This window comes from Sciurus carolinensis, chromosome 7 (assembly GCF_902686445.1).
Source record: "Sciurus carolinensis chromosome 7, mSciCar1.2, whole genome shotgun sequence".
In the NCBI taxonomy this organism is placed as follows: Eukaryota; Metazoa; Chordata; class Mammalia; order Rodentia; family Sciuridae; genus Sciurus; species Sciurus carolinensis.
This window is the reverse complement of record NC_062219.1, coordinates 104,068,587-104,094,709: the sequence shown is the minus strand read 5'-3', so window position 1 is coordinate 104,094,709 and position 26,123 is coordinate 104,068,587. Positions and strand designations below refer to the sequence as shown.

The window sequence follows — 26,123 nt, the reverse complement described above, 5'->3', positions numbered from 1 at the left end:
CTCTGAAGTATAGTTGAAGGTCTGGTATTGTGATACCACCTGCTTCCCTCTTCCTTCTAAGGATTGCTTTAGCTATTCTGGGTCTCTTATTCTTCCAAATGAATTTCATGATTGTTTTCTTTATTTCTATGAGATATGTCATTAGGATTTTAATTAGAACTGCACTGAATTTGTATAGTGCTTTTGGTAGTATGGCCATTTTGACAATATTGATTCTGCCTATCCAAGAACATGGGAGATTTTTCCATCTTCTAAGGTTTTCTTTAATTTCTTTCTTTTGTGTTCTGTTGTTCTCATTGTAGAGGTCTTTAACCTCTTTTGTTAGTTTGATTCCCAAGTATTTTATTTTTTCTGAGGCTATTGTGAATGGAGTAGTTTTTCTAATTTCTCTTTCAGAGGATTCATCACTTATGAATAAAAATGTATTAGAGCTCTCTCTCCTCCTCACTCTCCCTTGCTTTCTCTCTCCCTCTCTCTCTCTCTCTCTCTCTCTCTCTCTCTCTCTCTCTCACCCTGCAGGCAGACACTCTGCCTGTTCGCTTAATAAAATCTCTTGTGTGAAAAAAAATGCATTAGATTTATGAGCGTTGATTTTATATCCTGCTAATTTACTGAATTCATTTATGAATTCTAGAAGTTTTCTGGTGGATTTTTTTTTTTTTTTTTGGCTCTTCTAAATATAGAATCATGATACTGGCAAATAGTGATAGAATCATGTTACTGGCAAATAGTGATAGTTTGAGTTCTTCTTTTCCTATTTGTATCCCTTTGATTTCTTTGGACTGTCTAATTGCTCTGCCTAGAGTTTCAAGGACGATGTTGAGTAGAAGTGATAAAAGAGGGCATCCCTGTCTTGTTCCAGTTTTTAGGGGGAATGCTTTCAATTTTTTCTCATTGAGAATGATGTTGCCTTGGGCTTAGCACAGATAGCCTTTACAATGTTGAGGTGTGTTCCTACTATCCCTATTTTTCCTAGTGTTTTGAGCTTGAAGTTGTGCTATATTTTATCAAATGCTTTTTCTGCATCTATTGAAATAATCACATGATTCTTAACTTTAAGTCTGTTGATTTGGTTAATTACATTTATTGATTTCTGAATGTTAAACCAACCTTGCATCCCTGGGATGAAACCCACTTGATCATGGTTCATTATCTTTTAAGTATGGTTTTGTATGCAATTTGCTAAAATTTTGTTAAGAATTTTTGCATCTATGTTCATTAGAGATATTGGTCTGAAATTTTCTTTCCTCAATGTGTCTTTGTCAGGTTTTGGTATTAGGTTGATATTATTCTCATAGAATAAGTTTGGAAGGGTTCCTTCTTTTTCTATTTCATGGAATACTTTGAGGAGTATTGGAATGAGTTCTTCTTTGAAGGTCTTGTAGAACTCAGCAGAGAATCCATCTGGTCCTGGACTTATCTTGGTTGGTAAGCTTTTGATGACTTCTATTTCATTGCTTGAAATTGACCTATTTAAATTGTATATGTTGTCCAGATTCAGTTTGAGTGGATCATATGTCTCTAGAAACCTGTTGATGTCTTTGATATTTTCTATTTTGTTGGCATATAGATTTGCAAAATAGCTTCTAATTATGCTTTGTATTTCAATAGTGTCTGTGGTGATATTTCCTTTTTCATCACAAATTTTAGCAATTTGCGTTTTTCTCTCTCCTTCTCTTTGTTAGTGTGGTTAAAGGTTTATCAATTTTGTTTATTTTTTTCAAAGAACCAACTTTTTGTTTTGTCAGTTTTTTGAATTGTTTCTTTTGTTTCACTTTTGTTGATTTCAGCTTTGATTTTAATTATTTTCTGTCTTCTACTACTTTTGATGTTAGGATCTGTTCTTTTTCTAGGACTTTGAGCTGTAATGTTTGGTCTTTTATTTGTTGACTTTTTCTTCTTTTATTGAATGTACTCCATGCAATGAATTTTCCTCTTAGTGTTGCTTTCATAATGTCCCAGAGATTTTGATATATTGTATCACTGTTCTCATTTACCTCCAAGAATTTTTTTTTTATCTCTCCCCTGATGTCTTCTGTTATCCACGCATCATTCAATAGTGTATTATTTAGTCTCCAGGTGTTGGAGTAGTTTCTGTTTTTTTATTTTATTTTATCATTGATTTCTAATTTTATTCCATTATGATCTGATAGAATGCAAGGTAGTATCTCTATTTTTTTTGTATTTCCTAAGAGTAGCTTTTTGGCATAACATGTGGTCTATTTTAGTGAAGGATACATGTTCTGCTGAGAAGAAAGTGTATTTGCTCATTGATGGATGGAATATCCCATATATGTTTATTAAGTCTAAATTATTAATTGTTATTGAGTTCTATGGTTTCTTTGTTCATATTTTGTTTAGAGATTTGTCCAATGCACAGAGGTGTGTTAAAGTCACCTAGCATTATTGTGCTGTGGTCTATTTGGTTCCTGGAACTAAGAAGGATTTGTTTAATGTACATGATTGTGCCATTGTTGGGGCATAAATATTTATGATTGTTGTCTTGCTGATTTACACTTTCCTTAAACAGTATGAAATGTCCTTCTTTATCCCTTCTGATTAACTTTGGGTTGAAGTCCACTTTATCTGATACGAGAATGGAAACCCCTGCTTTTTAACTGATTCTGTGTGCATGGTATTTTTTTTTTTCCCCATCCTTTCACCTTTAACCTGTGGGTATCTTCTTCTATGAGATGAGTCTCTTGAAGGCAGCTTATTATTGGGTCTTTCTTTTTAATCCAATCTTCCAGTCCATGTCTTTTGATTGATGAGTTTAAGCCATTAACATTCAGGGTTATTATTGAGATCTGACTTGTATTCCTGGTCATGTTGGTTTATTTTTTTTGGTTTTTAACTTCACTTGGTTTCTCCTTTATTTGGCTATTCCTTTACCATAGTTCCTCCCTTGGATGACTTACATTGTTGGGTTCATTTCTTCCATATGGAATATTTTGCTGAGAATGTTCTGTAGTGCAGGCTTTATATTTGTGAATTCTTTTAGCTTTTGTTTATCATGGAAGGATTGTATTTCATCATCGAATCTGAAGGTAAGTTTTGCTGGGTATAAGATTCTTGGTTGGCATCCATTTTTTTTCAGAACTTGAAATATGTTGTTCCAGGTCCTTCTAGCTTTTAGGGCCTGGGCTGAGAAATCTGCTGATATCCTTATTGGTTTCTCCCTATAGGTAATTTGATGCTTTTCTCTTGGAGCCTTTTTTTTTAAAGTTCATCCTTATTCTGTATATTAGGTATTTTCATTATAATGCGCCTGTATGTGGATCTGTTGTAGTTTTGTACCGGCAAGCATCTTGTATTTGATTTTACATTTCATTCTTCAGATTTGGGAAATTTTCTGAAATTATTTCATTGAATAAATTATTCATTCCTTTGGTTTGTATCTCTGTGCCTTCCTCAATACTAATAATTCTTAAATTTGGTCTTTTCATGATATCCCATAATTCTTGGATGTTCCATTCATGATTTCTTACCATCTCTGTTTGGTCAGCTTTGTTTTCAAGATTAAATATTTCATCTTCATTGTCTGAGGTTCTATCTTCCAAGTGATCCAGCCTGTTGGTTATGCTTACTAATGAGTTTTTAATTTAGTTTAATGTCTCCTTCATTTCAAGGATTTCTGTTTGGTTTTATTTCAGAATCTCTATCTCTTTGTTGAAATTATCTTTCACTTCCTGCATTTGCTCTTTTAAATGTTTGTTGGTGCTATCATTAATTGCCTGCGTTTGCTGTCTTATCTCATCTCTTGCTTCTCAGATCATTTTAATTACATACATTTTGAACTCTCTTTCTGACATTTCTTCTGCCATGCTGTCATTGGATTCTATTGATATAACATCTAGGTTTGTTTGGGACACTTTCTTCCCTTGTTTTCTCATGATGCTTGTGTGTCTTCCCCTCTAGCAGTGCGAATCTGAGGTATTGCAGTTTCCCCCCTATAAACTTATAGTGTCCTGCAGTTTTCCAATACCTCACCTTGAAGTGAGAAATCAATATTAGTAGAACACAATACAAGCAATATGCATCCTTAACCCAAATAGTCCCTATTAAGATATTAACCATATTGTCTTAATAAACAGAGATGATGAGTTCCATTATTATCTACAGCATAACCAATAAGTTTGCAATAAGGACCAAATTTATACTGAGGGACAAAGAGGATGGGGAGGGGTGTAGGATATAATGTCAATGAGATAAAAAGTGAGACTATAGAGGTATTATTTTGTGGGAATAGTGAAAACAGAATTAAAAGAAATTGGTTGTTAGCATGAGAAAAGGGAGAAAGAGTCTCCAAGGAAACAGATGGATAAGATAAAAATAGAGAAAGTGAGAAAAATATTAATAAAAGAAAGTAAAAGTAGGAATAATAGTAGGTATTGTAGGAATAATCTTAATGATACTACTAATTTTAAAAAAATCTACAATAAAACTATACTGTACTATTCAAACCTCTGGTCTTCAGTAGCCTGATGCTTGAGAGGAACTTGATAATGCAGCGTCCCAAGAAGGATGCTGCCCCACTAGGGATGGTGACCTCCAGGTTGGGAATAATCCATGCTAGGGGGCAGAGACAACCCCACGTGTTCATATATGGTCAGCCACAGCATGGGCGCTAGACCGCAGGCTGGAGCATGGGTTCTGGAGACAGCGGGTACTGGGCCAGATCTCAGGGTGTGGAAGATCTATGCAAGCACTGGGACGGGTGACTGGGCTGGGTCTTGGTGCCATCAATACCTTCTTACTGAACACAACTTTATTTTATGTTGCATTTCTAACTTTTCTTAGTGTACATTTTATTTCCACCTTTGCCATTTTTACATTTGGATATGTGTGAAATGCTTCACACTGTTGAGCATCTGTGAAACCAGGAAAAGTTTGGCTCTCCCCTTGGAATTGGGGTCTGGTACAAAATTTTAATTCATTTTGACTTCAGCTATTGCTTGCCACATCAATATTAGGACAAAACCAGACTACTACCTTGCATGCATTATACTGCTTTCTGAAAAGTTTTCCTTATCTCAACTTTGCTCACCCATAATCACTGGAGACAATTTCCTGAAATAAGGATTCATGGGAAGACAGACAAGTCATTTTAAACACAGAACCAGAGAACTCTGAGATTCTGAACAGTCAATAATCAAGTCAACTATTCCAAGAAACAATACCTGAAATAAAGCAAAAGCATAAAAAATAGAACAAAGGGGAAATTTAGCTGCAGCACATTCTCAGGCATAATTTGGAAACATGAATATGAAGAGAATACAAAATATGATCTCCTATAATTTCTTTCAATTTCTTTAAGTTTAATATAGGACTTGCATGGTATAGCTTGATATTATAACACAAATTTTAACAAGTGGGTAGACAACTATTCCAATAAGATTGATTGAAATTAGTCTTTCCCACTGTTTTTTGAATGCCATCTTACTTACCAAGTAAATTCTCATATATCCACGGGTCTGCTTCTGAACTTGCTTTGTTTATTTACTTCCATTTCTGTCTCCTCTTATAAGAATGTGGTTGCTAACCATTATCTAGAGCAAGCCCCCCAAAGGAATCTCTTCAAAAACTCTTGCCAGTTGGAGTATCTTCACTTTCATCTGAAATATTAGAATCAATGTCTTACCTTCTTTTTTTTTAAATTAAGTTTTCATTGTTAAAGAGGCCTCTGCAGATCTCAGATATAGGAGGCTATAGGTAATGTATTGGGAATCAACTGGCATAAAAATTTTACCTACTAATACAATAGGCATTAACATTTTTATTGTGTATATTGCTTGTGAAAGTAAAAAACTGGAGAAAAAACAAGTTTTTATCACAAGATAGTAGTAGTTCAACAAATTACATTTTCATTCTAGGATACTATTCTGTCATTTAAAAGACTGTGGTAGATTTTTCCTTACTATTAAGATAGTATTTAAATTGTTCAATATTTTTAGAAGTAATGTATGAATAGCATATTTTTTTCCATTGATGAGTTGAAGGACTACTCAGCACAGCATATAAGAGCTCTGGATCCAGAGGACTGTGTTTAAATTTTATTTCTCTACCAATTAGTTAGGAGCTCCATAGTTCAGCTTCTAATATCTGATAAAGAGTGGTAATACTGCCTCATAAGGTGGCTAAGAGAATTCCAACATTAATTAATCTAAGATGCTTAGGATATAATTGGCATAGAAAAGTAATATTTTAAAAGCAATATATTATATAAATAAATACACACATTAAAGGAACATCACAGACCCAGTTAATAACAGCAGTTATTCAAGAGATGGCAAGAAGAAAAGGTTAAAGTATTCTTGGATATTTTGCTTTGTATATCTTATTATTGATTACTTTGTTCAGAAAACAATTGATGCACTATTTTACATTTTTTTAAATAATAAAATCACCAAAGTCCAAGGATGCATAAGGATGCTTCCAAGTAGGGAAGTGTAAGGATGTCCAATAGTTATATAGAATTTGATATATGAGAGCAACAAAAGAAATATCGAGCCTTCCCTCTGGTAAATAACAACAGGAATGGCCGTGCAGATAGGGCAGCAGGAATGAAACATGCCCACTTTCTGACTGTCGGACCCCAGGACTGCTACTAAGCATCTAAGCCAGGCTTTTTCAGAAGTGTGGTCCAGGGATGCCCTGCTTCCGTACCACTTGCAGTATTGATTCAAAATGTACATCACTAATATTTTTAAACCATCTCAGTTGATTCTGATGCATGCTAAAGTTGAAGAGCTTCTGCTTCGAGTCTTGCTTTCCATGTTGATAAAATATGTGCTAATGTCTCACCATTTTATAAAGCTTCAGTGAGATTACAAAAATATTTAATGCAGTGCATGACACATTAAAAAAACCAAGCTCATATTGTGATCTCATTGTAATAATGGATCTATTATTAATTGTAGTACCACTTGTATCAGAATACTCTACTAAATACTATTACTAAAGGAAGGGTCTTAGTCCCTTTTTGGCTCCAAAAAAAAAAAAAAAATGATATTTGAATACCTCTACAATTCCTGCATCATTTCTTACTGATAATATTTTATGGTCTTCTGATTTTAACCTATTCCTCCAACAGCTATTATTCAAGTAACCTACGTTCCTGAAGAAAGCAAATGCAGCCCTTGGCTCTGACATCGTGGTGTGATCCTTATTAGTGCAGGTGACTGTGTTTGCCTGCAATGGGAGATGGTGAATCAGGATGCGAAAAGAGAAGACACTGGGATAGTAGAGCTTATAAAAATTGTGGTCAAAGTTTTCCTTTCTAGTCAAGGCTTAGACAAAGCATGGTATAGCAACAACTATTCTATCAATAAAATCTTCTGTTTCTAGAAACCAACCAGCCTCTCCCTTCTCTTTGTTACCTGAAAATCATGGGCAGAGAGCTACATGAGTCTTTGGTTCCAGTCTCCTTTTCCTTTTGGGGGGGAAAAAAGCCCACATTTCTCACACAGCTTAAGGGAAGAGACTCATAACCATACTTAATGTATAAAAGCTGTGATTTCCATACAAACTGCTGCTTTCCCAGAAAAATGTAAAAGCCCTCTTTAGCAGTTTAAAATCCTTTAACTATTTCCTTCCTTCTCCACTTGAACTATTTCAGCTAGTTTGCTCTGCCTAAAGCCTTCCCTCAAGTGGTACTTTCTGATGAATAAGATAATTTAAGAAGTAAATGAAGTTTTTTTGATTCATTCAGATTGTCAAGATAGCCTTAAATACAGACCAAGTACCCATGCCAGGAGCCTAAAACAGTTACTCCCCTCTGAAATTTTCTCAGTCACAGATAATTTCCTCACCAGGGCTAAGATTTAGGCCTCAGCTATTTTCCAAAAAGCAAAACTTGGGCCCTTTGGCAGTAGCCAGTGTCATAACTCTAAACCACATCATTTTCTCATCTATACTCTTATAGTTTCACCAAAGAAGAAAACAAACAGAAACAGGTGCATCCACACTATGCAAATGAAAAAAGGTAACCTCTGAAACTATTGTGCAGCAAACAGAAGATCCACAAGCTGCTCACTAGCTAAAACCACAGGAGGTGTGTCAACTGCCTAGATGCTGAGCCACAGGAGGCCTGCAGGCTGGGATGGCAGTAAATCCCCAGAGAGCTCTAAACTCCTGATTGGCAAGCCACACTAGGCCCATCAGTTCCTCAGGTGCTGAGCCACAGGAGGCCCATCAACTGCTCAGGTGGAAGATGTGAGGAGGGAGGATGCAAGCTGTGTGCAGGAGCTTGAATGAAAGGCCACCAACTCACCAGGGGTGAAAGGAAATGAGAGTCTCCTACTGGGAATACTAGAGTCTCAGAGAACTCCATTAAGAAAAGGAATGAACCCACTTTCTCTAGCACAGAGCATCCTCCAACCTCCAAGGGAAATACACTTCTCACCAAAAGCAAGTGTCTGGCCCAGAGATTCTAAATACATTCCCTGTTGATTATGTTCCAGACCAGGTTCTACAAAGGACCACCAGGTCTCCCAGACAAGATCAGCACCCCTTCTCACTCGCTAAGGTCTGTAGGGACTGACCTTCTCTACCCATTCCCTGTTTGCCAAAATTCTAAATATAACAGTGGCAAGTCTCCTTGCATTTCCAAAAACCCTAGAAATACTTTGGCTGGGACTGATTAGTCAGTATTTGCATCTTGCTCTTTTAAGTACTCACTCCAGCATTTATTCAGTTCATGGCACATGCCAAATCCTGTAGTATGCATTGGAGATTAAAAAAAAAAAAATCGAATAAGGATGTCTCTGTTCTCAAGGTGACATAAAAGTAAATAATAATTATAGAAAAAGAGATGGGCATGGTGATGCACGCCTGTAATCCCAGTGGCTTGGGAAGCTGAGGCAGGAGGATGGAGAGTTCAAAGCCATCTTCAGCACCTTAGTGAGAATCTAAGCAACTTAGTGAAACCTTGTCTCTAAATAAAACATAAAAAGGGTTTGGAATGTAGTTCATTGGTTAAGTGACTCTGGGTTCAATCCCTGGTACCCAATAAGAAGAAGAAGAAGAAGAAGAATTACAGAACAAGGATCTATGACAGGTCCAAGGTGGTATAGGAATTCAGGAAAGAGAATTAAACAAAATGGAAAATCAAGGACACTTTCTAGAAGAGACGCTAAGTTGAGTGTAAAAAGACAAAAAAAAAAAAGGAGTAAGGCAGAAGATGGTCAGGGCTAGGAGAGATGAAGAAAGAGAGGCAGAGAGAAGAGCAAGTATAAATAAGTGGGCAGGAGACACAGTCTGCTCTATTCAAGATCAGAGCAGAAAGTAGGTGATCATGACTGAGCCGTGACACACACAGGGAAGTGGTGGTCAATAAAACCAGAATGCCAAAAAACTGTGGCCGAAATGAGCAAGTTTGAAATTCATCCTAAAAGTTTTAGGATAGTCCCCCAAATACTGCACAGTATTGACAAACAAGACTGAAGCTCAGTATGCTTTTGACAATTAGGTTTTTCAGGTTTTTATAAAGGTTAACCTGTTTTCAACTAAAAAAAAAAAAGGAGAAAAACTTTTTTTTTTTTTTAAATTCATACTCCGACCTAAGCTCAGGTTCCTAAGGTCAATTTGCTAAATTTATATTTTGTCTTTGCATTTTAAAATCTGATATACAACCACAAGGATGTACCATATATACTATATATTCACTACCACATATTTTTAAGGGGAACTCTTACTGTAGTAAACACTGATATGGTTTTAAAACTCAAATAAATACTAAATATTCCTTCTCTGGAAGAGCAAAATTTTTTTGAGGTTTAATATATTTTATTGTCATACTTTGATTTACTTGTTTCTCATTAAGTCAGACAAAATAAAAAATTGCTAAATATTCCATTCCTATATGCCAAATAGCACCATCTTTACTGCCCTACAAAACATTTTAAGACAAACTTTAATACATTGACAAAAGGGACTTAAAAACTGGTCGTGAAAATTAGGTGGATTTTCCACAAGTTATGAGCATCCCAAATCAAAAGATAGTGCTGAGTTCTCCTGAGTACAGAAACATTTTAACACAACATATGTTAAAATTTTAAAATATATACAGTCCCTGAGCTCAAGAACCTGTGCATTCTTTCTCTCTGGAAGAGTAAAAATTTAACCATATGTTCTCAGCATTGTTTTATTTATAAATGTACTGATAAATCAATAATTACACACATACCATAATATTAATGTAGTAAATAGTATCTATATGATAAAACATACATGAAGAGAAGCTTTTCAAAGGACAGGATGAAAATAAAAGTTATGATATTTTCTATCTGCTCTTCAGCAAGTTCTCTTTCAAACCATCTTGTATATACCTGGCATTAGACAGTTAACACAGGCCACGTCTACCTCCCCTATACTTTGTATATTTGCATGTTGACATCAGCATGCTATTCAATAATCCAAATCAGTCAAATGAAGAAAAAAAGACTTGGAAATTAATCAAGAACACTGATAAAGTAACATGCCTAAGCCCATGTGGTAATCTATGCCATCACTAAAAGTTGAGGCAGGGCTGTAGATTTAGCTCAGTGATAGACTGTGTGCCTTGCATGCAGGAGGCCCTGGGGTTGATCCCCAGCACCGTGCATGCACAAAAGATAAAAAGCAGGTTGAGGCAATAGATCTCGACTGGAAGGAAAATCACTCCCGGTCCTCAGCTCACTGGTGTCAACGTGAGGGCCAAGGACAATGCAAATTACAAAGTAAGTTGTTCTTCATTCCCTTTCTAGTGCAAGAAAAGCAACTGAGTCAGGAGGTCAGAGGCAGGAAATTTCCACTGAGGGGCCAGGGCAGTCATGGGGCTTCCAGGGTAACCTCTGTTCTGGAAGTTCTTCCCATGTTACCAAAATGCTAGGATCTCAGAAATTTGTTTTTCCAGGGGAAATTTTTTCAGTCCATGTCTACTCTACCCCAGAGGGGTCAGAAATCTGTGAACCACTCTGTATCAGAGTACTGTGTCTCTATTCCCTTGACAAAGGAGATCTTGCTAAACTTAAATCCTATTTATAAAACTTGTACCTTCATAGGATCGTGTCCATTTCCTTCTCTCATGGGGTTTAGTAAGAAAAATTGCCAGTGCAGTGAGGATGGGAATTACCAATGCTAGAACCAGTGGAAGGAAACTCTGCTCTCGACACACACTCCTCTGCATCTTTCAAGAAGAAAGGGGTTCCACACACCCGTCCTGGAGCTGTGCTGACCACAGAAGCACAAAGATGTCTAAAGTGTGCTGGAAGACAGCAGAGAGATGGGCTGTTTGCACTGCCCAGTTCAGCCAGGTCAGGCAGACCACAGAACGCTCATCGCCACCGCCTCACCAATTCTCCCACGTTGGCTTTGCGGACACCACCTCTCCACACCTTAGCACTATCTGAGAAATGTAATCAGATGGGTTAGTAGTGTACTGACTCTGAACCAGGCAAAACAGATGGCTTCAGACCAGATCTGAAGAAAGAAGCTAAACACCAAGATGACACGCCCCACTCGCCTTGTTAATCAAGTACCACGAATATCCAAATCTGGGCGCTTGCTTCCAAGAAGCGTTTATTCTACCTGTCTTTTACAATCTACTCTAAAGTGGTATTATCTGTACACACACCTGGACCCTTTAGGTCATAGCCTTTGAAAAGCTGTGTTCACTTCTCCTTCAGGTTTATATAGGAGCAGGGTAGTGAACTCAAGAGACTCAAGGAATCCTGAGGTCAAGACTTGGCTCTGTACTGTCTCTGTGATTTCTGAGCTCTTTCTTGAGCATGCTGCTTTGAACCCATTTTCTTCAGCTCTGAAATGAGAGAAAACTGGCAGAGGGAACTCGTTCCTTCTCGGTATTTATTCTTTCCTTCCTTAGTGATGAAAATTGCAATTTTCAGATGAATACACCATCACCTAGATGAAAAATTTTATTTCCCAATTCTCTTTTCCAAGGGCATATAGGCATCTGGCTAAATTTAGGACAAAAAGATGTAAACAGAAGAGTCATGTGAAACTTACAGGAAGAATCCATTCTCCAGTTATGTGGAAAGGGGTTGGAATGGCTGGAGCTCCAGCAGGCATATTGGAATGCAGAGTAACTTTGGGAATGGGAGCAACAAGTGGTGGGGTGAGAAGATAAAGAGTTCAATACTCTGACAACAAAAAAGAGATTATTTATAGGTAAGGGAGGTAGGATTAGGGGTGAGATTACATTGTACTCTGTTCCCTGAAACCCTGGCATGACAATCTGCTTTGTGATGAGGGTTACAAAGTCAAAAGTATTTGAGAAACAGCACGTACTGTTTCTCCTTCTGGAAGTTACATAACCCATGTGATCATATAAAAAACTTTGATCTGGGTGTGGTGGTATATTCCTATAGTCCCAGCAGCTTGGGAGACTGAGGCAGGAGAATAGCAAGTTCAAAGTCAGCCTCAGTAATTTAGTGAGGCCCTAAGTAACTCAGCAAGACCCTGTCTCTAAATAAAATATTTTAAAAGACTGAGGATGTGGTCAGGGGTTAAGTACCTCTAGGTTCAATTTTCCAATACCCCCCCCAAAAAAAGACTTTGAAAAAAACTAGATACAAAGAAATTTACCTCTGTGTGCTTTCCCAAATTCATTTGTCTTATTTGTTTTTTCCCATGTGATGCTGATAAGGAACTAGTTTTATGGGAAACACTTTGAGAAATGCTGGGCAAATTTATTATTAAAGCTAATTAACACTAAATGGCTGGTTTTAGCCTTACAATATGGATTGTAGTGGAGTCATTTCCATTCCAATCCAGATCCCCATGGTATATGGTTTCATTGCTCTGAAAGTTTCCTATACCAATTTGTTAGTTTTATTGTTTATATTTATATATGTGATTACATTTCTGTCAGTACCACCAGGAAGTGAGACTCAGGTAGGTCCCGCAACTCTTTTGCTTACTATTTTATTCCCAACATGAGGAAAAGTCTCTGGCACATAATAAAGGGATATGCCCACTCAATGGGGCTTCAAAAAGCACATGATTTCTGAATGAGGCTTTAATACCATACACATTATGCAAATGCCAGTGATGAAACAAGTCTGAATCAATTTTAAAGAAGAACAATGCTCATTTCAAAGAGAGATTTTAATCTGCTGTTTCCTTCGGATAGCACGTGGGCCAATAATAATACCAGTGCCCATGTGTAATCCTATTGAACCATATATTAGATTCCCCTTCTAAGGAAACAGTAACACCCATAAAGAAATTCTGTGGAACATTGACCTATGAATAAAATTTGGAACTTATAATGTGTTCACAGATGAAAGGAAGAAAACTTCAGAATTGTCAGCATGACCCACATTTGGGCAACACACTGGCCTGGGTATCTAAGCAGATCACTTAGATGGCTAAGAATTAATATACCCTACTGGTTGGGGCTCACTGGACTTGTCAACCGGTGTGGGAAACATGGGCTTTCCACAAGATTTTGGATTCCCATAGCCTAAACAGGAACATCCCAATAACAAGTGAGACACTCAGAGAGAAAAGGTCTACTAAGGCAAGAGTCTTTGTGACCTAGACTTTGAGCTCCCAGAACTTCACTCCTACATTCTGTAAAGCAAGTCACAAAAGTCAGTCCAGATATAAAGAAAGAAGAATGAGCTTCTACTTCTCCACAAGAGCCACAACATGTATTTACACAAAGGGACATTTATAGCACCCCTTTTTGAAGAATATCTGCAATGATGACATTGAAGTTATGACAGTTATTAGAACCAGTCCTAGATATTGCTATTCAGTCTTCATAAAGAAACATATTATTAATGGGCTGGGGAGATAGCTCAGTTAGTAAAGTGCTCGTCTTGCAAGCACAGGGCCCTGGATTCGACTCCCAGCACCACAAAAAAAAATTATTGTATCACAAATTTTATTTTTAATATTTTGATAGCTGTATCAATATAACTGGTTTCTTTTGTAATCCTAACTGGTTCATTTTATGGATCATAAACATTATTCTGAGAATAGATCTAGCTTTGCCGGACTCCTAAAGGGAACTAGAACACAAAAACATTAAGATACCCTGGGTAGTGTAATACTGCATTAACCCAAGGGTTGACAGTGAGCCCCCTATGTGATTTCTGCCCTTTCTGGCCCATCTGTATCTGAAATGCTTAGTTGCTTGACCAAATTCTTATCTTTAAACTTCTGCATATGAGGAAACTCTAAAAGCCCCCTCAAGGGAGAATAATCAACTCAAGAAATGGCAACTATACCTAAACCAATAATAGGGAAATCATGAATTATTTAATTCTACATTCCAAAAATATCTGCATGGAAAACAGACCATAAAGTAAAGAGAAAAAGAAGTAATTCAATTAGAGCAAGTGAATAAAGCCCTGCTCTACATTAAAAACCTCCATGGGCAGTGTTCCTTGCTTGGCTCACACTTCCCCAACCCTAACCAGGAGGGTAAAATACATATGCAATCACTCAGGTCTCCTTCTCTTGTTAGAAAGGCCTGTGTCTCCTCAAGGAATATTAATTCCATGAGGCAAAGTTCTGGAGGAATAAAACTGGGTAAAATATAACTTATGTATTTAAGTCAAGGAAATTTTTCACTAACCCTTAGCAAACCTGTTGCAATGCAAATCATAGAAAATGGCATTGGTATGACTTTAAAGGTGTTTTCTTCCAAGGGAGACCTACAAATCACAGTTGGTCTCCAAATTTCCAGGTTTTACCACTAAGAGTTCTGTGTTCTAGGAAATCCCTCAGTCCTGGGGGAACCAGGGTCAACAACTTATTAATGATTTTAGAGACTAACATTACAAAATAAATATCAAAATCTGTGGATGCTATGCTCAGGATTCTAGGACTGAAAGAAATTAACCAATGTGCTTTTACAGACTAATGTTGTCTGTTTTGAATAATAAGAATTTAATCTTTACCTCCAGAATTGAGCCATTATAAGCATTACACATGATCCCTAAATCATCCTAAAAATATTTCTCATGCTATTTTATATTTTTGTACCACTATATCCCTTTAAAAATTCACAATAGTATCTTATAAAACATAGCCTATTCTATTTTCCCACTTGAATGGGCTATGCAAATTAACCAGTTTGGCCTGAACCTATCACATTAGCCTATTAATTTTTAACACTTTGGCAGCATTCTAACCAGACAGTGATCAATGACCAAGGACAACTTGGATGCCATCCTGGAAGTCTCCTGTCTCATCATGGAATGATTGCTTTAATTTTAGTGAAGATATGGTAGATCCTTGAAGACACCAACCCAAACCAAATGTGTGCAACTATCAAGACAAGCAAGAGAAGTTGCTTTAAATTTTGCATTTGATTTGTAGGAGACACCAGACAGTATATAATTTATTCTTAGTTGATTCCCTAATAACCATCCTCCTAGCCCTCCTTATGTTCATCATCTTGGTATGCTCATTTCTTGCCCTCTGTTGTCCTGGTTCTCCTTCTGACTCTATCACTGCTCCTTCTCTAATAAATTTTCCTATCATTTAAGTTAGAATTTCCTCCAAGATCTTGTCCTCTACTACCTTCTTATATTTCTCTGCAATGGTCTTCATGTTGTTTCTAATCCATGTTCAATCCCTAAGGGTTCTTTGGTCAACGTTTCTGAGGGTTACCAAATCTCAACCCAGATTCCCCATTGGCTTTCCTCCCAAATTCCTGGTCCACATTTCCTGTTACTATCTAAGCATCTGCACGTGAAATTTATCATTCATCTATAATGAACATTATTATTCACCCTACTACACCTATTCCTTTCCTACATCCTCTATTTATTTTGATGGCACACTTAGCTAGTTACCTGCATGTAAAAGTTCTGATCATACTTAGACTCATCTTCCTTTACACTGCATAGTTGGTAAATTGCCAATTCTGCTTTCCTCTCAAATTTATGCTGCATAATATTTTTACATGGTAACCACCACTGCATTTACCATTACCATGAAGTTTGTCATTTGTATTGAAAAGTCCAAATATACTTCAAAATTCTGAGGAGGCTAATACATGGTCCCATGAAGAATTAGTTGCAAAATGCAGATGGAATTCTGTAGAGGTTATGCAGGAGAAAGAAGTTACTATAACAGCAAAAAAAAAAAAAAAATCATGCCTATTGTAAGTGAATAAATGCTTCATGGTTGTTTAACAGGCATACCTGTTAGGTTACAATCAGACAGGGACACAGGCGCTCAGTAGGCCCAGACCTCTGGCAGACTGAAGCAGGAGAATGTGAAATTATACAAGCAATGAATCTCTAAATAAGACTAGGTACAAAAATAAATCTGGGCCTCTTAAATACCTCATACTTACCAAAATTTATATCCCTATGCCCACCTAAATTAGTATCTATGTGTCCTGGGGAAGTATGTCCCCTCCTAAAATAACTATAATTTATGATACTAAGACTAACAGACTTTGACAATGAGTATGTTTGTCAGATGAGTGAGAACAGGAAAGGTTTTGGAAAAAAAAGATCACTCAATTAGAGTAAAACTCTAATTAGTTCCAGCAAGTTAGCAAGTCATAAAAAGTGTCAGGGGCTACATGACTTTGGATCCCAAGAGAAGATTCTAAGTGGGTTCTAATTAGCCCAGAAACAAACACTGTGATTGAGTCAAGCATAGATTGACAATTCAAGATTAGAGAAAAAGTATTAACCTATCTCAACATATTTACATTTTTATGTTCCTTTGTCACTTATAGGAAATAAAGATAGCTGCTACTGCTTTAATTGAAATTTCCTTTTTATGAGGAAAGTACATGTACCCATAATTTTTTAAAAATTCCATCTTTTGGATGTCCTCCCTAGAAAGGGCACCATGTCACATGCCTTAGTCAGGAAGTTAGAGGCTAGTGCTCTTAGAGAAGCCATGGAATCATGCTCATTGCATTCTAGAAGCAACTCCCAGTCTCTGAGTGCTGTGTTTCACAAATGCAGTCTTATATGACAGACATAAATCTAAAACAGACAAATATCTGTATTCCCCCTCCTAAATTTTAGGAGGTAGATTGCAGTACCAGGTTAGAAACAAGTAGACTGAAATACTAAGTCTTAGTACAAAGCATCATATAATTTGGAGAATAATATTAACATATTATTCACTATTTATAAAACACTTGCTTTATTTTAGCTTTAACTTGGATCAGACAGATACTAAATTCTCTATCAGATCGATAATTTTATGTTATCTACATTTAACATATATATTGATATTTACCTAATACAAGTAAATCCACCACAAAATACAAATAAGTTGTTAATCATTATGCTAATTGAGGAACTCTATAATGCAAAGAGTGTTGTTCTTACATTACTTTTAAATAGTAATTTTCTATAGTATATTTCTTAATGATTGGATATATGAAAAGTCGTTACATTTATTCAAAAAAAAAAAAAAAAAGAAAAAGAAAACCTGCCTAGAGATGTCTAAGGGAACATCTGTTTGATGAAGGTTAAAATCCTCACTTTTCCTTCCTATTCTTAGGAACAGAGGACATGGTCTCAGCATCCTTTGTCATGTAGCAAGATTCACTAAATCTCTGTTCTCTTCTAAAGAAACTGACAAAAACAAAGGAGGACTATACAGTTACTAAAGATCCTTTCATCTTCAGTTTCAGATTTTCTTTTTGTTTATTTTATTTGATAATAATGCTGATTAAAGCTTCTGTGTCAAAAGTACCTCTTTAAAAATCATGTGTTTATTATTTTCCCTATAAAATCTCAAAGAATAGCTTTCTAGTTCATGTTCTATAATAAGGTCAAAGAAAAGTTTGAGTGTTTTCTTTTTTAATAATTAACTTCTGCCCTGAAATAAAGTGCTCAAAATATTTTCCTCTATCCACCACCCTCTTTGTGCTACCACACCTCTCTCTTCTGAGAAGAGGTTCCTGGTCTTGAATGCTAAAATTTGACCACAGGTCACAGCCCACACACTGACCCTTATTCCCTTCTAAAGTGAACAGTCCTAAATCAAGGGTCAAATTATATTTGGAAGGTTGAAGAATAGCACTTACAGAGAAGAAACCATGCAGCAACACTAGGCACTATAAGTAATAAAAATAAGGAAACTGAAATCCTTTGACCAATCTGTCTCCGGGTATTCTGTAACTTCTAATTCACACAAGCCAACAGAATCTAAATAAGTTCCTAGATGTGTCAAACAGCACACATTTAGCAGATTCTAAAATACCTTTTAAATTAAGTAACATACATCTGCTCTTAATTACATGCATGCACATATACTCACACATATAAACACATATACAGTGGTAGATTAAGGACAGCTGTAAAGTCTTTGCCATTCCTCTCAGTTAGAAATGGAGACTAATCTTCCTCCCCTGATCCCAGGCTGACCTTGATGCCTTGCTTGACCAATAGAATGTGAGGACCATGATATTCTGAGGCCCCTAAGGCTGGCTCCAGAAGGCATGCAGTTTCTACCTAGTTCTCTTGGGGTACTCCCTCTTAAGCTACTATTTCTTGGAATCTAGCTTCCATGTTGTAAGGAAGCACAAGCAGCTCCACAGGGAAACCGATAAGGACAGGAACTGAGGATGTTGAGTTGATTTCCCTGGATAAATTCCCAGCCAAGAACCAGCCTCAATGGCTGGCCACATGATTGAGACATCTTTGATAATGCAGCCAAATTTAACCGTTAGTAATCCTCAGTCCAGCATGGTCTAACTGCAATGATTGGAAGAAACCAAATAAGAACACTCAACCCTGACCCTCCCACCAAATTATGAGCAAAATAAAATGGGTGTTTTAAGCATTCCGGCTTCTTGGCAGCTTGCCAGGTAATGATAGCATTCCAGAACATCCACATTCCAATTGTCACCATTTGGATACTATGCATCATAGAAAGGATGCCAATAATTCAAGCATAAATTTCTTCCCCTCCCATTTGCTAATAATTCAGAATAAGTGGAAGGTGAATTATAGTTTCCTGTCCCATACAAATGGCACAAAGCCAATATTACAAGAATTATTCTAGCTAAAGAAACAACACCAATGTTTATAATGTTTAGATTCTAATTGGTGTTGTAGACCCAAATCTCTATGTATGTGCAATTCATCTTAAATTAAATATAGTCACAGATAATTAGAAGGCAAACCAAGACAATAATTCTTTAATTGCAATATTTTATAGAAATTCCTCCCCTCAAATATTGTTTCCTAGTTTAGGATCATCTTGCCTCAAATCACCAAGCTCTTATAATTCCTTGCAATTAAACAAGGAAATGCATTAAATATTGCCATCTTTGATCATCAAATAACTTTGATGAACCTCTCTTGCCATTTAAAGTACCCGAGTATTGAAAATCAGAACAAACAAAAGGACCATTATAAAAGAAAAACAGTACTCTCTCATTCATCTTTGCAAATAAGAACAGTTCAAAGTAATACAGAGAATAAAACAGTAAATTTGACCACAATACACGCATCAAAAAAAAAAAAAAAAAAAACACCAGATGCTGGAGGCTACATGATATCATCCCTGTACCCTTCAAAACAGAATCCTATCATTTGGAATTATAACACATTTTCCTTCCTCCATTAAGCCTGCCCTGAGCAAAAGGTGTCATCCTTCCAAGGCTGAGACTCCTTCACAGGAAACCCTAGAAACATCTTACATAAATCCTCTCAGGTAAGTTCAAGAAAGAGCATGGAGAAAAGCAGGTGGAGGGATCATTTTACCAACTGACTCTGTATGTTAAAATGTGTTCCTACCACTTGAGAATTCTAGAGTGCATTGGGCCAACCACCAACTATTTAGAAGGCAAAGACAGTCAGATGTACTTATTTATATGAGGCAAAGTTACCATAAACTAAACTTCAAGAGCTATTTGTTCATGATAAGTTCAGCTTACTCCATATAATACCACAGAGAAAAATGAATAGCTCTTTCAAAATCCAATGTCTATAAAGACAGAACACCTTGAAGGAAAATGGTACCATACTTAAAGAATTGATATCTTTTATTAGTACAGTAAAGTCCTATTTTTATGGAATAGTGGGTCTGAGGTCATTCCATAAAATTGATTTCCCAGAAAATGGAAATAGGCAATTTACCCTGAGAATTTTATTGAAAAATTATGCTATTCCATTTGAATAATGATGGGAATGTTCTACACGTTTCCTTTATTAATGAATTAAAATACACAAAACACCATAAAATTATATTAGAGGTTCAAAAGTATCACTTAAATCTTCTTTACCAGTCACTTTCATTTTGTAAAATCAGCAGTTCCATTAAAATCGTATTATGTAAAAATGGGTTTTTACTGTAATAATAGTTATTACCTATTTAGCTTCCAAGGATGTTGTGAAAATTAAATAATAAGCCATTGGAAAGCAAATACAAAGTGTCGCTAATACCAGAGGCCAAGAGGGGCAGCCAGATGGAAAAATGAAGGAAAAGAGCACCTGATACATTACAAATCACAGCTCTCATCTATAATTTCATTACCACCATACACTACACAGTGATCATGTACACCAATGCCATCTCACTTAATCTTCTTAACATAATGATTTATGAATTATAGCCCTCATGTTATACATGAGGGTCAGAAAGGTTTCCACTAATATTACACAGTTGGTAAACATCAGAACCAAACGTGAACCCAGGTTTATCCTAACTGACATTTGAATCCTCAATATCTCCACATGCCTCATAACTGCATCTCACATTCTTAACCCATCTTTCAAAATGTTTCAAATGCTTCTTCCTCCATAAAACCTCACCCAAGACAGTTTGATTCTAAACCAGTTCTGTGTTTATCATAGCTATGTTGTATTATTATGCGTTATGTGCTTTGCTAACCCTGTTAAATCACCAGCTATCTGAGGTCGTGGTTGTACCTTACTGTCTTTGGGACCGAGATCCTGAGAACTTGGTGCTGCACCTCCAGCACTGGGAATATTCAGTACATATTTGTTAAACTAAATAGGAAAGGACTGTTAATTTGAATTACATTTGTTGAGATGCAAGGCAAGTGCTTTTACCAATGTTTGTTTGCATTGGATACATATTTGAAAGTTTTTCTAGATTTTTCAAGAGTGCATGATAAAATTAAATTGCTTAAATATAGCATCTGACATACAATGGACAATAGATAACAGCTAGATAGAAGGGGTATGGGGGTAGGAGGCATTGCAGAGTGAAACAGACATTATTACCTCATGTACATATATGACTGCATGATTGATGTTATCCTACAATATGTGTAATCAGAAAAATGAGAAATTATACTCCATTTATGTATGATTTATCAAAATGCATAAATGCATTCTACTGTCATGGAGAAGTAGTTAGAACAAATTTTAAAAATTTTAAATGATAGATCATAGTATTGCGTTTTTGTTTTTGTTTTCAGTACTAGTTAAGGGAAGAATGTGACTAGCAAACAGAGAAATATAAATTCAGGATAATATGTAGGCTGATTTGAAATCAGTGCAGGTAAAGGGAGTAATATTTTTAAAAAAAGTACAATCAAGAGATAGAGCTCTGAATCAAACGCTCTGATTTCCTCCTCCATCTTCTTTACTTACTGACTAGGTAAAAGTTGAGAAGGTTACTTAACCTGTGTTCCAAATTCTTTATCTGCAAAACTGTGGAAAATGAGAACTTCTTATACATTAGGTATGAGGATTGCATGAGAAAATCAAGGTAGAACATTGAGCACGCCGAGCATTCAAATCACACTTGCCACCGTCATTATCATAAACATCACTTCATAATTTTTAGAAATCTGATCAAAGGATAAGATATTATTTCCCATGGATTCATAAAGTGTAATCATTATATTGTCAAATCCTGAGATTCATTTTGTGATTGCATGAGGGCCGGTATCCTTGAACTCAGGCACATCACCCAAGCTCCGCTTTGAGTGGATCAGACTCAGGTGAATAAACGTGGGAATACAGCGTGGGAATGAAGGAAACAAGCACAGCCAGGAAAAGGTGAAGGGTTGAGAGAGAGGCAGGAGGAGGACCTACGCTCAATCCAGAGCAGATCAAAGTATCAGGAGGCATTTGCCAAAAGTTAGAAGGGAAAAAAATTCACAGCAACTGCTGCACAAGGCTCAAAACCCAGGAGCAGCATGATAGATTCAAATGCTGCCCAGAAGCAGGTCATTTGCTGGCTTTAGAAGAGAGGTTATGTGGGAAGAGGAGAGAGCAATGGGCAAAAGGATCTCATTCTACGTCCCTTGTCACTCACCCGTCTTTCCACTTGAAAGCTACGAATAATGAACATACCATGTGCATTTAAGAGACACTGCCTCTCTTGCTCTCCCAGTAGCACTGAAGGACTGAGAAGGTAGCTCACAATTCCAGTGCCCGCCCCGCCCGTCCCCTCCCTTTTTCCTTCAGCATAGATTTGTGCTCTTTAAGAGCAGCTTCATGGAGAGAGAATTCAGACCCATTTTCTGAGTTAATCATGAACAAAGGGACAGAGGACAAAAGAGAACACCAGGGGCTCCTGGGAGCCAGGGCACAGTGGGCACATCAAGTGTAGTGCCAGGCAGGATGGCCGAGATGGCTCATGGCTCAGCATAAAGGCCCCAGAGGACACTAAGAGCTTGGCAACCTTCAAAAGCTTCTCTTGCTTCCTGCATGGGGAGGGAGAAACAGCTTGCTTAGTGGGAAAAACCATAGCCCAGGGCGAATCTGCTGGCTAGATTCATCAAAGCGATGGCTGAGACAGAACAGATTTTCCTTTTCGGTATAGGATGACTCACAAGCTTGTTTATTCAAAAAGTTACATCCTCCATTGAAGAGAGGAGGATGATAGGGAAGCTGGATGACAATAATTCAAGTTTGTATTGGACAGTCTACTCCCTCCTGTTCCACATCCCCAACGCCCAGAAAGTGACCAGTGTATTTTGTTTTATTCTGCCTTCATTCTGCTATTGCAAATAAACAACATAACTATTTCATTTTATTTTACCTTCGGTCCTTTTAGAAAGACAAAATACTTTATTGCTTCAGAATAAAGACTTGGAATCAGACTGCTTGAGTTCAAATCCCTCACTCTGCTGCATCACAAGTTGTGTGACTTTGAATAGGTTACTTAACTGCCCTGGGCCTCTGTATCTCTGTTTGAAGAAATGCAAATTGTAATATTATTTCCCTTACAAGATCTTGGTAAGGGTTAATTTAGTACACAGAGTACAGTTTCTGGTACATTATTAGTGCTCAGGGTTTGACATTATTATTACTTCACAGATGGCCAAATATTCTTCCATTACTTATCTTCTTTTAATTCCTATTACCTTAAGAGGTTCAAATTAAACCATAAATGAAATTAGGTCTTTTGGAGGAAATATAATTATTCTATGAAAAACATTTCCTTCTCAGGCTCAGGAGATTTTCTGGAACTATCCTGAGCTTTCTTTTAAGGAAAAAGAATGTTCTAAATCAGGGTGTGTGTTTCTGTTTGTCTTAGGAATTGTCTTTCTCCTGTACCTGTGTATGTGGGAGACAATGGGCAATGGAGGAACACATGAATGTATGGATAGATGAACAGATAGATAGTTTTCTATTTTATTCATCTATTTATTCCCTGTAATTATGAGAAGTCATGAGTCCTGTATGTAAAAATTCACAAAGGCAAAAAATGAGGAGGCATATATAAGTTGTTCTCTTCCATTCCTCCTTGTGTCTTTCCGACTTAAGACTATCAGAAGCTGTAAATTTGTCCTCTGACATATTAGTGAGTGATCCAACTAGCAAATTAGCCTTTCTTTTGCACGATGATCATTTGTTCTACTTTTAATACACATAATCCAGACTATCTGCTCTCGATTTCACTGGACAGTGAGACTCGTCTCATATCAACTCAAAGAGGACTGTAAACAGTGATTATTCATTCCTACTTTCTTTGCTGTGTTGTAAACCATAAGTAAAACATAATCCCCAATCACGTTGACTTGGCTCAGTCTGTCTGTAATTAATCTCATGGGCCATCTCACTCACTGGGTAAAATGAGGACGTCATCCCCAGGGCCTGGTATGGTATGGTTGTGTCCTCCCCAGTCCTCTTCAATGTCTTGCCATGTTTCAGGAACTGACCATTTTAAAGCTGATTCCGGTGCAGAGGTGGAAGCTAGAAAATGAAGGAGAAAAACACAGGTAACTATGAAAATCAGATTCACTACAAAACTTCCAAATTCTATCCTTATTTTAGGAATCTGGGGGTATTTTCACTTCCCAAAGTAGCTGCTCTATAAAACTTTATAAGATTCTTTTAATTTGTTCTTTTTAGTTATACATGACAGTACAGTATATTTTGATATATGTATGTGAACATGGAGTACATCTTATTTCAATTAGGATCCCATTCTTTTGTGTGTTGTGATGTGTCAACTCACTATGTTTTATTCATATGTGAACATAAAAAAGTTATTCATTCTTCTCTCTTTTCTGTTCCAATTCCCCCACTTCCCATCATTCCCTTTTGTCTAATCCACTGAACTTCTACCCCTCCCCCAACATTGTGTATTACCATCTACATATCAGAGAGAACATTAAGCTTTGTTTTATGGGGGAATGGTTTATTTCACTTAGGACAAGAAATCCATCCATTTTCTGGCTAATGTCATAATTTCATTTGTTATGGCTGAGTAATATTCCATTGTGTATACATATCCCACATTTTCTTTATCTGTTCATCTGTTGAAGGTCACCTAGGCTGATTCCATAGCTTAACTATTGTGACCTGAGCTGCTATAAACATTGATGTGTCTGCATCTCTGTAGCATGCTGATTTTAAGTCCTTTGGGTACATACCAAGGAATGGGATAACTGGGTTAATCCATTCCAAGTTTTCTGAAGAATCTCCGTACTGCTTTCCAGAGTGGTTGCCTCAATTAGCATTCCCACCAGCAATGTATGAGTGTACTCTTTTCCCCACATTCTCAACAACATTCAGTGTTATTGTATTTTCTTGACTGTTGCCATTTTGATTGGAGTGAGATGAAATCTCAGTGTAGTTTTAACTTGAATTTTCCTAATTGCTAGAGATGTTGAACATTTTTTCATATATTTGTTGATCAGTTGTATTTCTTCCTCTGTGAAGAAATGTGAAGTGTCTGTTCAGTTCCTTTGCCCATTTATTGATTAGGTTATTTGTTTTTTTGGTGTTAAGGTTTTGGAGTTCTTTATGTATCCTGCAGATTAATGCTCTGAGGTGCAAAGATTTGCACCTTTGCAATGTGGCAAAGATTTTCTCCCACTCTGTAGGCTCTCCCTTCACATTCTTGGTTTTTTCCTTTGCTGTGAAGAAGTTTTTGAATTTGATACCACTCCATTTATTGATTCTTCATTTTACTTCTTGTACTTTAGGAGTCTTGTTGAGGAATTTGGCTCCTAAGCTGACATGACAGGGTTTGGGGCCTCCTTTTTCTTCTAGTTGATGTATTGTTTCTCATCTAATGCCTAGGTCTTTGATTCACTTTGAGTTGAGTTTTGTTCAGGGTAAGAGATAGGGGTTCACATTCTGCTGCAGTTTTCCCAGCACCATTTTTTGAAGAGACTATCTTTTCTCCAATGTATGTTTATGGCACCTTTGTCTAGTATGAGATAATTGTATTTATTTGGGCTTGTCTCTGTGTCTTCTATTCTGTTCCCTGGGTCTTCTTGCCTGCTCTGGTGCCAATACCATGCTGTTTTTATTACTATAGCTCTGTAGTATAGTTTGAGGTCTGGTATTGTGATGTCCCCTGCATCACTTTTCTCCCAAAGATTACTTTGGCTATTCTGGGTCTCTTTGTTTCCCAAAAGAATTTTATGACTGCTTTTCCTATTTCTATGAAGAACATCATTGGAATTTTTAATAGGAATTGCATTAAATCTGTATACCACTTTTGGTAGCATGGTCATTTTGGCGATATTAATTCTGCCTATCCAAGAACAAGGGAGATCTTTCCATCTTCTAAGGTCTTCTTTAATTTCTTTCTTTAGTGTTCTGTAGTTCTCATTGTAGAGGTCTTTCATGTCTTTTTTTAGATTGAGTCCCAGAGTTTTGTTGTTGTTGTTATTTTGATGCTATTGTGAATGGGATAGTTTTCCTAATTTCTCTTTCAGCTAATTCATCATTGGAATATAGAAA

General features: G+C 36.8%; 1 protein-coding gene across 12 annotated transcripts in view; it reads right to left on the bottom strand.

The window, feature by feature from the left end:
- Positions 1 to 26,123, bottom strand: part of Pkhd1 (PKHD1 ciliary IPT domain containing fibrocystin/polyductin) — a 463,263-nt gene that overhangs the window by 195,447 nt on the left and 241,693 nt on the right. For all 12 annotated transcript variants that reach the window (XR_007109414.1, XR_007109413.1, XR_007109415.1 and 9 more), the window contains one exon: positions 23,991 to 24,119. Coding sequence is in view for 9 of the 12 variants with exons in the window: in XM_047557741.1 (XP_047413697.1) it covers positions 23,991 to 24,119 (129 nt within the window). In the remaining 3 variants the exon portion in view is untranslated. The remainder of the gene's footprint in view (positions 1 to 23,990; positions 24,120 to 26,123) is intronic.